Here is a 12,203-nt window from a genome sequence, read left to right as displayed (position 1 = left end):
CTCAACAAAAACCAGTAGGCCAGAAAAGCTGCAACTTGTTTGGAAGCATCCTCAGGTAGTGTAGATTCAAATTTGTTCAAACCATGATCTCGGGGGTAGGGTGCGGCCACAATGGGTGGGTCGAATTTTACATAGGAATACATAGCGAAAAATCTTTACAAATATTTCTTCTCAAAAACCAATTGGCCAGAAAAGCTGTAACTTGTCAGGTAGTGTTGATTCATTCTAGTTTTTTCAAACCATGATTTCAGGGGATAGGGTGGGGCCACCATGGGGGATCAAATTATGGTGGTGCGTGTAATTCGGTATTATCTCTACGTAATGGTTGATTAATGCAACATGTTCTATTAAGATGTTCAGCAATTTCAATCTAAATGGAGATTGTTCTCGCTGCTAGAAATAAATAACTAAAGTATATATATGATAAAAAATAAATTGAGTTTTCTCTTTGTTTTAGTGCAGTTTTCTCTTGTTTTAATTGTTTACAAATTCCTATGATTTTACTAACCTGAGAGTCAAGCTTCGAGTTATAAGCAAGATACAGAGCTTTGCGCACAATGCTACTATATGTTTGTACACACAGCTAAGTTCATCCTTTAGTTTGTTAATAATTTAAATGCAGCTATGCTGAATAGCAAATACCAAGTTTAATGTAATAAACTCATGTGAACAAAAACATGACTCAAACCAAGCTATGTATCTTGCTTATGATTCTACGATTGACACTGAAATTTTGGTTGATCAATAGAAATGTCTTGCTAAAAGGATGATATGCTGTAATTACTTTCAGGTGCCCCTTCTTCAACGATGAATTGCATAAAATCTACATAAATTTTTGATAGTTTTTTGAACACAAGTAAATGAAAACAATGCCTTTTAAACAGTTTCCATAGGCCTGACACATTATTATTATGAGGATAAAAGCATTATCTGTGTTCTTAAAAAATTATTGCAATGGAAAATCATCTTTGTTTGTAAACATTTGTTGTTTTTTTAATAAAGATGAAAATAATGGATGGGCATTGGTACAATAGAGCGACATGCCTTCCAATACATTAATTTGAATTATAGCTCTTTAACATATGTGACAACATTTTCAGTTATAATGTTTATTTTCTTCAATCAAGTGAGTAAGGATATGAAAGGTCATACAAAATGAATTCATCTGGTAAATGACAATCGTCTATAATGGAGAAGGCCAGTTAACTTTTCAATGTTTTTTATTTGAGGAATTGAGCGCATTCATTCTGGTGCATTGAGGTACACTTTTCTTCTTTCACATATAGAATTTTTAAAAATACAATAAGTAGCAAGTAGTGGAGGGAGAAAATGTACCTTTATGCTCTCATGTATTTTAATCGTTTTATAAAGTGATGGGGGGGGGGGGGGGTAAAATAAAGGGAACTGGAACCGTGAACACCAACTGAAAATTTAGCTATTTATATTGCATATGATCTTATTTTCGGTAAAAATGGTATTCCATGAAGGTAAATATGTCAAAGATTAAGTATATATGCAAAAATAAGTGAAAATTCGGATATTCATTTTTGGTTAATCTACCGAGGGGCCACACGACACAATATCCTTTGAACGCCCATATAAACCAGTGTTGCTCAGGTGAGCGATGTGGCCCATTGGGCCTCTAGTTCTTCTTTTGAAATATTTCAGATATCTCATTAATATGTATCTTTTCTGATTCTGTACGCGCGAAATCTTAAAAAAAGTAACTTATTTAGCATCCAAATTTTGCTTTCTAATAGACCTTATCATGAATATGTGCAGAATACGTATCAATAACTTGTCTGTCACTTCCAGTCGTAACCGGAAGCAAACAAAATTGTACTTTTTACTTTTATAATTTTCAATAAAAATTTCCAGACTTTTTTAAACATTATCTTTAAAGGTCCGGTGATATACAGAATAATGACCCCCGTAGAATATAGTGACCGGGGTCATTTTTTCAACGTATAATATTGACCTCCCGGTCATTATTCTACGTAGAAAAACGACCCTTTTGCCTGAAGAATAAGTGTCATTTTCTTAAAAATAAGCACACTCTACAGAAAGAAAAGTGACCTCTGTAGAATAATGACCCCCCCCCCCCCCTAACGCTTAAAGTGTAACAGAGATGAAATGCCATCATCAAAATGTGAATTGAAACTTGAAATTGATGTAAAGAGTTGTCATTTTTAAACAGTGTGTATGGAGGAAGATTTAGGATCTCAGAATGATGCATTCCCACCAGCAGTTAATGTGACATGTAATTAGAATGGAATGTCCATGGATCAGTATTATTGTGATCTATTTTTTCTTGCACTCGGGAATTTCTTGTTTATGAGTTTGAACATTAAGTGTGCTACATAAATGAGCACACAAGGTGCATTGCTCAGCATCCTGATTTTTAAAAAGTGTCTTATTTCTGTTATTCTTCTGACAGCATAAACAGAACCGGCGTACATACATTAATTATTTTAAGTGATATCTTCTTACTGAGGAAAGCTGTGTCTAAACGGTTTTCAGATATCACTTTACACATCAAACATGCAGACAAATTTGAGCCCTTGACAATTTTTTCATGTTCATGTTCACTTCCTTTAATTTTGACCAAAATTATGAAAAGTTCACTCCATTGTTAGGCATTATAACCACGCTGAAGTTCGCAGCCATTACGCTAACGGCCAATAAGGAAAATCATCAAAGCACTGAGAGTACTCGAACAGAAAATATATTTTACTTTATCATCGGGATACTTTAATTAATATCAAGATGATTAATGCATCAATAATTTGTAGGAGCATTGATAATTTCGGAGGCGGTAAAGATAGTCTAGATAAGAAATATAAATACGTCTAGTGATCATAATCAAGGGAGATATAAACCCCTCGGAACCACCTGGGTATACCTGTACAGCCCTTTGAGACCTGGAAATACTAACCCTATTGGTATCCTGCACTGCGCTGTAATTCGTTTGATGTACATAAAGAAAAAGGGAGACAACGGCCCACCATTCACTACAATATTATTGTGCAAACTTTGAAAAAAATGACAAAGTTTTAGTGACTTAAACATACACATTTAGATATGATATCTCAGACGCTTGTTATAAATATATAGAAAGTTCCTCTACTTAACGTGTGTGTTTCTAAGCTCGTGTGATCAAAGTCAAGCTAGGGGATATAAACCCCTCAACGCTTTTAGAAATAATCTCTTTTTAACCAGGTTTTGGTGATTGAAATTGTAAAAATTGCGGGTGGATTTGCGGGCGGGCGGGCACCATAAGGATACCCCTATTGTGCGGACAATTCCTCATACAGTTTTAAAGATAGGAAATTGTTCTTTTGCAGATCAATTGTACATATTGTACATATATCTGAGGCGTGCATATTGCTAGGATATTAATAATCAATGAAAAAATACCAGCTTTAACACTTAGTCATTTTTTGGCAAAATATTGCATATAAGATACTCTATTTCTCTGGATACGGTAGGTAGTGTTTATCAATTCAGGGTTGACGTGGATTATAGATACAATTTACAAAAAAAAGAAAACCGGGTTTGCTGTCACATTGCCAGCTTTTCACTTTTATTATATTCAATCAGTGTTAATTATATATCTATGATTTACTAAAGTGAGGTACTAGTACTCTTCACACATTACTCTAAAGAAAGTCCATTCATGATCACAAATTCAACAATACAACAAATGTTTAGAACATCGATGTATATGTATTACGTAGAAAGAAAACCAAAACTAACGTCAAATAATTTTTTTAAAAATCACGTTCTCCCAGAAATTTAAAAATGAAGTATTCATTTTCCTTAGTTATCTGCTTTCTTAGTCTTTTTCACGAAAAATTGACACTTCATTCACTAATAAATATTGCTTATATTATTATACCAATTATTCTTTCACGATTATTGTTCGTTAATTATCATACAATATCCTCTGAGAGAATATTAACTACTCATTGTGTATGAATTGGTTTTTCTTCTGTTTTTTTTTTTAAATTACGGAATGGCTTTGCAACAGTAGCAATACCTATACAGATTTCTAAACACACACGTGTAGACCTGGCAATTTGTTGCCGATGCAGTTGTAAAATCGCTATAAATAAAGTTCAGCAAGCTGTGCATAAATTTTGTAAATCAAATATGGTTTTGAAATAATAAAATAAAGCTATATAAAATGTTGTTAAGAATTATTCATGGTAAAGTATCAAGTACAGTTTAGCAGATTTCTACACAAAAGCAGCGTCATTTCCCGTCATAAGTCGACGAGAGAAGAGACATAACTGTTGACAATCAATAAAACTGTGTGTGTGTAGGGGTCATTATTCTACGTCGAAAAATGACCCCCGGTCATCATCTACGGGGGTCATTATTCTTCTTTACACCGGCCAGACCTTTATTAAAATTTGGGCGACTTACTGATTCAGTTCTGACCGAGGAAGTGCATGATGCACTTGTTTTCTTAAAAATCAGGTGAATGGCTGACTAGGCCTTGAAAAGGGTAGTGCGTGTTGCATTTGGTTTGTTAAAAATCAGGCGACTTGCTGATTCAGCCTTGGCCGAGAAAGTGCATGATGCATTTGTTTTCTTAAAAGTCAGGCGACTTGCTGATTCAGCACTTACAGAGGAAGTACATGTTACATTTGTTTTGTTAAAACTCGGGCGACTAACTGACTGAGGATAGTGTTCCTTGTTTGTTTGTAAGAGACAGGGGTCTTTTTTGTTGTGCTGGACTTAAGCTCCTTCGCAACTTCGCCTTCGTAACTTCGCACATAATTTGAGGTAGGTCATTCCAATAATTACTGTTTACTTAGTCTTATTGCAAAATCCATTACGAAGCATAGATAAACTTTAGAGAATTAACCAGTTTTTTCTCTTTTTTCTTAATGCATTCATGAGTAGATGCCATCACATCTGAAAAATTGTATTTACTAAAAAAATTTAATCAATGAAGGTAAAATTAAATTGAATATCTTATTATATCTTATTCTTTTAGACGACAACACAAAGAAATCAGTTATTATTAATATAAACATTTAATCAGGATTTGGGATTTGGAAATTAGATAAGTTTAAGAAAAAATGATAAATCTAAAAACAAACAAGTTATAGATATGTAGCATTGACATAATTTACTGATTGACGTATTAGCTTTCATAATTTCTTGATGTTTCTTGTGAACGAATTTCTGCTGCTTTATTAATATTAAGTGAGAATTATACATCATTTAGAGCTTCCTGATGGCAGAGTGGGTATCAACGACTGGAAATACAATCCCAGATAATGCGATACGTGCTGGGTACGATATTAACAAAAAGGCTTTGTTTATTGCCCGGGCTGTAGTCTCGGGCGAAATGACCCCCGGAAAATGCGGAACCCACCTCGAAGGGGCACACATTCCTTTCGCTGGCAAAGAGCATATTATCCAGAATTACGAGGTTCTAGTCTACCCGATCAACGCCTTGGGGTTCTTAGACTGGCAACAGGCATCCAATGGTGACGTGCCGGGTAACGCCATCGACACAGCCAGCGGCATCTACATAGGACGGGTTCTTTACTCCGGAAGTCTGATTCCTTGCAAGATCCATACCGGCTTCAAGGTTGCCTACATGGGTTTCGCCGGTAAAGAACACCAATCAAAGGAATACGAAGCTCTGTATAAAGTCATTTAGTTGGAGGAGATGACGAGCAAAATAACTTGAACGCAAAACTAAGTGAACTCTTATCGCATTTTACTGTTATTCTTTATATTTAATGAAATATTTCAACGCTGTGAAATAAGTTCTTTCTCTAATAAATTCTGATTTTGCACCATTGTAGTTTGGTTATTGTTCTTTTAGCATTTAGTGGGATCATTTGGGTACCCTTGCTCGCGGCCAAACGTTTTTGAGACCATTTAATTGTACTGAGATACACTGCACATGGATAATGCTGTAAAAACATAAAATACTGGTATAACCCGTAAACTTATGCAATTGCGATCAACAAATACAAAAGATTTTTGGAATATCCTGAACTCTTCAAAAAGGGATTCTAAGAGCCCGGTAAATGCCAAAGATATGTTTGATTTCTTTAAAAATATAAATGAAGGTAATCTGTTCTCTGATAGCGTTACTTTTCACGAACCTCAGGTAGATGGAAGCTCTAACGAATTACTGAACTGCGAAATTAACGAGTCGGAAATAACCGACGCTGTAAAGAAACTAAAAAAAATGGTAAAATCTCTCCCAGCTATGATAATATTGTTAATGAGCACATTGCCTCTACTTTGAATACATTTCTAACAATTTATAAGTTGTTTTTTAATGTTGTATTTGATAGTGGGCTGGTACCAGAAGAATGGCTAGTTGGTATCATTAAACCTATATATAAGAACAAAGGTGATCCAACCTCTCCTGAAACCTACCGGTCCATCACGTTACTAAGCTGTTTGGGTAAATTATTTACGTCCATTTTTAGTAAGCGTTTAGAATTGTATTCGGAAGAGATAGAACTGATCTATAATAACCAAGCGGGTTTCAGGAAAGGTTTTTCTACTTTAGACCACATTCTCACTTTACAATTTTTATCCAATACGTTGATGAAGTGTAAGAAAAAACTGTTCTGCCATTTTATAGATTTCAAACAGGCGTTTGACACAGTTTGGAGAAATGGTTTATGGTACAAGCTCTTAAATTATGGTATTAATGGTAAATATTTTAAATATATTTATTTACTAATATGTATATAGGCATTAAATCACTCATCAAGATGAATGGACGGTATCCGACTTTTTTTTCTTTTAATGTTGGAGTCCGCCAAGGAGAAAATTTGTCACCATTTTTGTTTTCATTGTACATAAATGATTTAAAAAATTATCTTGTTGAAAAAAATATTGCTGGCCTGCAAAGTTTTACCACATCAATAGAAAATGAATTATGTAATATATAAAACTGCTTGTACTTCTATATGCAGACGATACTGTTATCTTGGCGGAATTTGGCGATGATTTGCAGAACGCACTGAATGAGTTTGAATGTTATTGTAAAGAGTGGAAATTAAATGTTAATATAGATAAAACAAAAGTATTAATTTATTCCAAAGGACGAATGTGTAAAAGAGGTTTTTTTCTAACAAGAGTTTTAGAAATTGTTAAAGAATTTAAGTACCTTAAACGTGTTCACTTATAGTTTTTAAAGCACATTTTATGTTTAAAAAGTAGTACTCCAAACTATATGGTTTACGGAGAAACAAGTCGTTTTCCTTTATCTGTAATTGTTTTTACTAGATTGGTATCATACTGGTGTAAATTAATTTCTAGTACTAATACTAGCATTACAAATATATTATACCGGTATTGTTAAATCAGACTGAAAATACAACCAGCACTAACCCTTGCATTGATTGCATTCGTCATGTTTTTAACTTATGTGGTTAATCAAATGTTTGGCATAGTCAGTTTTTAAATACTGTTAACCAAAAAAGGGTTTTAACGGCAGTTAAACAGAGATTACAAGATAAATTTATTAAAAAGTGGCATGCTGATATAAATAATTCATCAAAAGGAGTAATATATAAAATCTTTTAAACAAATTTTGGATGTGAAAAATATTTAGATATTTTACCCCTTAAATGAAAGATTTTGTCCTCTCTGTAATACAAAACGTATAGCCGATGAATTTCATTATATTTTAGAATGTGATGCAATATCACAAGTCCGGAACAAGTTTATAGACAAATATGTTCGAGTAGACCAAATGTGTTAAACAATTTTCGTTTCTTATGACAACATGTAATATGAAATTGTTGAGAAAATTGTGTATATAACAAAGATATGCATTACAAATATATTATACCGGTGTTATATAGTGCCTTTTCCCCCTAGCCATCTTTCCCCCCGGAAACCTGACTATATAGTGGGCTTTCCCCCTTTTTATAGCCAGATTTCCCCCACAGAAAACCTACTATATAGTGGATTTCCCCCATTTTTACTTTCCGGCCATGTTTATGGCGGAACATTCGTGACAATAATTTGCAATAACTGATATGATATTAATTTCTCATAAAAAGGATAATTACGGCATTTATCAATACACGGAATAAAATACATGGTTTTTCAAGCCCAAATATGAACTTAGGCATGCGCCTTCATAACATTCATGTGTCATCATCGTTCATTTCACCTGTTCTCACACCTTTTTGGAACACCTTTTACACGGATTTCGGAATACCTCGAATCTTTTTCATCTAATCGATGCTTACAGTTTTGACCTCGACGTTATGAACACGTGAGAACACATTTGAGTGAAAATACGCCGGTTTGGAACTTTAATTTTCCAATGTATTACCATCAATGTATAAGCTTCTCCCAGGGAACTAACTGACCAATCTTGACTTAATTTTGTAGAGGAAGGGAATAAAAAGTAGAAATATATATTACTCCTTTGGACCGAAAGGGAAATTTTAAATTAATACCGTTAGAATTGACGATCTTAACAAAAATATTATATATATCTTCTTCTAAATATCAAATGGGAGACGGGGTGCAATGATATGATAAGAAACTGAAATGTTTTAGTTTTACTTTGATTGATGGGGTTCTAAATCATGGGTAAGGGGTATTTTAATTATGTATTAAAAGCATGTGTTAAGTTAGTGTTTACCATTTCGTTTTAAAGTTACGCATATTCATATTTTTTAGCACATTTTTACGAAACGCGAGATTTTATGATGTAAACATTTTTAAAAAAAAAAATGAAATGTCTTCACAACCAGAACAATGTCGGTATCGTTGCTGGTTATTTTGGTAAATGTGAAATGGAGCCTGAACTAACCTTATGTATATATTGTCACTCACTATTTGTTAACTTTTCCACTTTTAAGTTTGCAACGTGATTTATAAATATACAATTTTGAAAACGATGCCATATAAATCAAGATATACATCTAAACATCGGGCCCTGAAACATCAAGGGCCCTACCCTGAGGACTGAAATTTTCAGAGTCATCTTCAACTGGTAAACCACTGCCACTATAAAAATATGGTGATATGGTCATCTCTATTTAAGGAGACATTGAACCCTAAAGAATATGCACTATAATTATTATAATAGGATTTAAAAAATCGGTTCTATTTGTAATTCCATTACACACATGTTCAATTTTTCAGCATTTTCTACAGAAATAATAAATCGGCAAAACGAAACTTAACCTGTACAGATGAATGCAGATATACATGTATGCAACCTGGGAGTGTAGACACAATGATTTTAATCCTTACTGGATTTCCATAAATATTTTTGATAAAACCTGGCCCCGAGGTTATAAAACTTTCTTGAGTACGATCTCGTACTCCAAATCGTACTCCGTGCTCCAAATCGTACTCCTACTCAAGATACCGAGGTTATAAAACATTTTCATACTCCTACTCGTACTCCGGCTGAGTACAAAAATGCGATTTTCTGAGTAAGCTTTGAAGCTTTCTCAAAGTCGTACTCAAGACATTTAATCTAAATAAAATGCAGTGCAAACATATAATATTGTTCATATTGTAACATTGCTGTATTATACGCTCTAATTTAATCATATTTACATGTATATGAATTAAAATGGAAAGTTTTTACCATTTTATTAATGACATATCTAGATATAAAGGAGGTGAATTTAAGAGTAATGGCGAACTGCAAGCAATATTATCAAAATAACTTTTAGATAGTTTGCTTCATTAATTAATGTACATATACATGTATAACTACGTACAAAATACTACCGTTGAATAGCTCGACTTTATAAGAATTCTGTTTTTTGTCAAATACGACCCATACACCCCATCATTTAAAACAAAGAAATCAATGTACATGTATCGTTATTAATAAATTTCAATCAGATGTACTTGCTGGGTCCATTTTTTAATTATAGTGAAAATGTAGGTTAGTTCTAAACATTACAAAGGAAGGGGGATGCATAAAAGTCTAACGCTTTCTATTACTTACTTATTAATCGATTATCATTTATGTTGCATGCCACAAAACTTGGAAAGGGAAACATTTTATAGAATAAGCGGTAAATCAGTGGCGAAGTAAAGGAGGTCGCACCCGGCGTCCCCCCCCCCCACAGCCCTAAAAAAAATTGTCCAAATAAAGTTAAATCATACTCCCTCTGGCAAAGAAAATGTACAACTTGCGAGTCTTAATTATCTTTTTTTTTTAACTTGGGGGATTTCTCTACATTAGATTGATTTCAATGGTGCAATATGAAGAAAACGCGTGTGTTCAATGGTGTATCTAAAAAAAACCTAGGAAAAAACATTTTGGTTACGCTGTCCTTGTGTTCAAATATGACCAGTCACCCATATACCCACCTTTAAGTAATTGGTTATACTAACTAGTGTTTTAACGACTCTTCCATTGTTATTATGATATAAGCTGGTATATATAGTTATCTTTTATTAAAACTTCATTAATTTACATTGTCCCATTGAACTTGGTTTTTAAACTGATTAATTTACAGTCATTCGAAAGAAAAAAATAAAAGGATATGTTTCTTGGATTTCTACAAGACAGAGGAATTTGATGACTGTATGTCTTAAATCTACAAACCTTTAAAAATTGTAAATAATTTTATTACTTTAAGTATACCGGTAATTACGAGAAGAAATATCTCAAACGTCTATTTAAAGACTTCCTTTTTACCCTACAAAATCTCTAGAATCCTGGAGCTTCTGGGGCCGGCTTTGCCCCCTTGGTCACCAACAGGACTTTGCCCTGGACCATCTGGAGGCCACAAAGCGGCCTCTCCAGACTCCCTGTCTTATACTGACGCCCCCTCTAACTTCACATTCTGGATCTACCCCTGGAACTAAATATTTAAAGAGGAATTGGTGTTGGTGTGTGTGAGTGGGGGGGGGGGGCAATCCTACTTACTGTGGTTTATCTATACGATTGTTGTTGTTTTTTTAAATTTTCATAAAACAGTTACTGTCTGCATGTGGAAAATATTGGCTTATAAATTGCCTTTCCTCTGTAGTGTCAAAAACGCTGTGAAATTTAGAGTAATTTTGAACAAGGTTCATTTCTTTTTATCTCGAAATATCGATAATAAAAACCTATTTTGAAAGTTAACAAAAAGCAATCTTACTTGGAAATATAGAAAGTAATCAAGAATCAGCAGTAAGTAATTAAAACGCAGGTTAAAGGGCGTTAGATGTAAACATAAAGATAATATTTCGAATTTTTAAGTTTTGTACTGGCAATATTTTAAAATTATGACCTACATATTTGGCTTCCTAGGTGACTATGCATACTACATGTAGCTGCAGAGATCTAGATGTGTTCTTTGTCTAATATAGGCCGCAACTTCTTTTTAATTTTACTGCGGGAAGGTAGAGTATCCATTCCGAACCATCTACCAGTATTTGATTTTTATTTTCCAAATATTAAAGAAATTTACCATGGAACATCACCTACCTTACGATCTTTATTATTTATTTCGAATTAAAACATCGAGAGCATAGACATGTCTAAGTATACGTAAGGTGAAATGCATTGTTTGGTTTAACATTTGATTATAAACGCTCGAATATAAGGATGGTGGGTCCCGGTGACCCCATAGTCTTAAGTATTATATTAGTATCTTTCTACAAATAAAATTTGGTGTTATGACATCAAAGTTTATTCTTAAATACACAGTTATGGAAAAACATTTAGTATGATCGACGTATATATTCTGCTTAAGAATTCGGGTAATTTGCAGTTAATTAAAAGCTTGTTTATGTAAAAAAAAAAAGAAAAAAAAAAGATAACACTTAAATTAATCATAACCCGCATGATAAAAGCTAGAATTTATGAGAGAGAGAGAGAGAGAGAGAGAGAGAGAGAGAGAGAGAGAGAGAGAGAGATTTGAAGGGGATTATTGTTATTCTATGCAATCGATTGAAAATACATGTACTACTTAAAATAGCTTCTTCGCATTTTCATGTGAGAGATTTTTTTCTATATAGCTTAGCTGTGGGAATATTCATCTCTTCAATTGTTTAATTTTATTAGCAAGTAACTATTTAGATAATTCATATAGCTATTCCTTTTTTATCTAAAGTAACCAAATATTTATGTCAAATGCATCAAAATTAACACATGTATTTCGAATTTTAAAGATGAAAAGGAAAAGGCTTGCTCAAAAAATCAAATGACGTTACTTAAGATTAAAAATGACACAGTG

General features: G+C 33.4%; 1 protein-coding gene across 1 annotated transcript; it reads left to right on the top strand.

The window, feature by feature from the left end:
- The first annotated feature begins 4,566 nt into the window (after positions 1–4,566).
- LOC128170759 (natterin-3-like) lies at positions 4,567–5,822 on the top strand. The gene is made up of 2 exons (XM_052836536.1): positions 4,567–4,791; positions 5,240–5,822. Exon 2 carries the CDS (start codon positions 5,249–5,251, stop codon positions 5,678–5,680), a length of 432 nt encoding a protein of 143 aa, XP_052692496.1. The 5' UTR covers positions 4,567–4,791; positions 5,240–5,248; the 3' UTR covers positions 5,681–5,822.
- The last annotated feature ends 6,381 nt before the right edge of the window (positions 5,823–12,203 follow it).

The sequence above is a fragment of the Crassostrea angulata genome, chromosome 1 (assembly GCF_025612915.1).
Source record: "Crassostrea angulata isolate pt1a10 chromosome 1, ASM2561291v2, whole genome shotgun sequence".
NCBI lineage: Eukaryota > Metazoa > Mollusca > Bivalvia > Ostreida > Ostreidae > Magallana > Magallana angulata.
The sequence above is the reverse complement of the archived record's forward strand: the minus strand, read 5'-3'. Positions and strand labels throughout refer to the sequence as shown.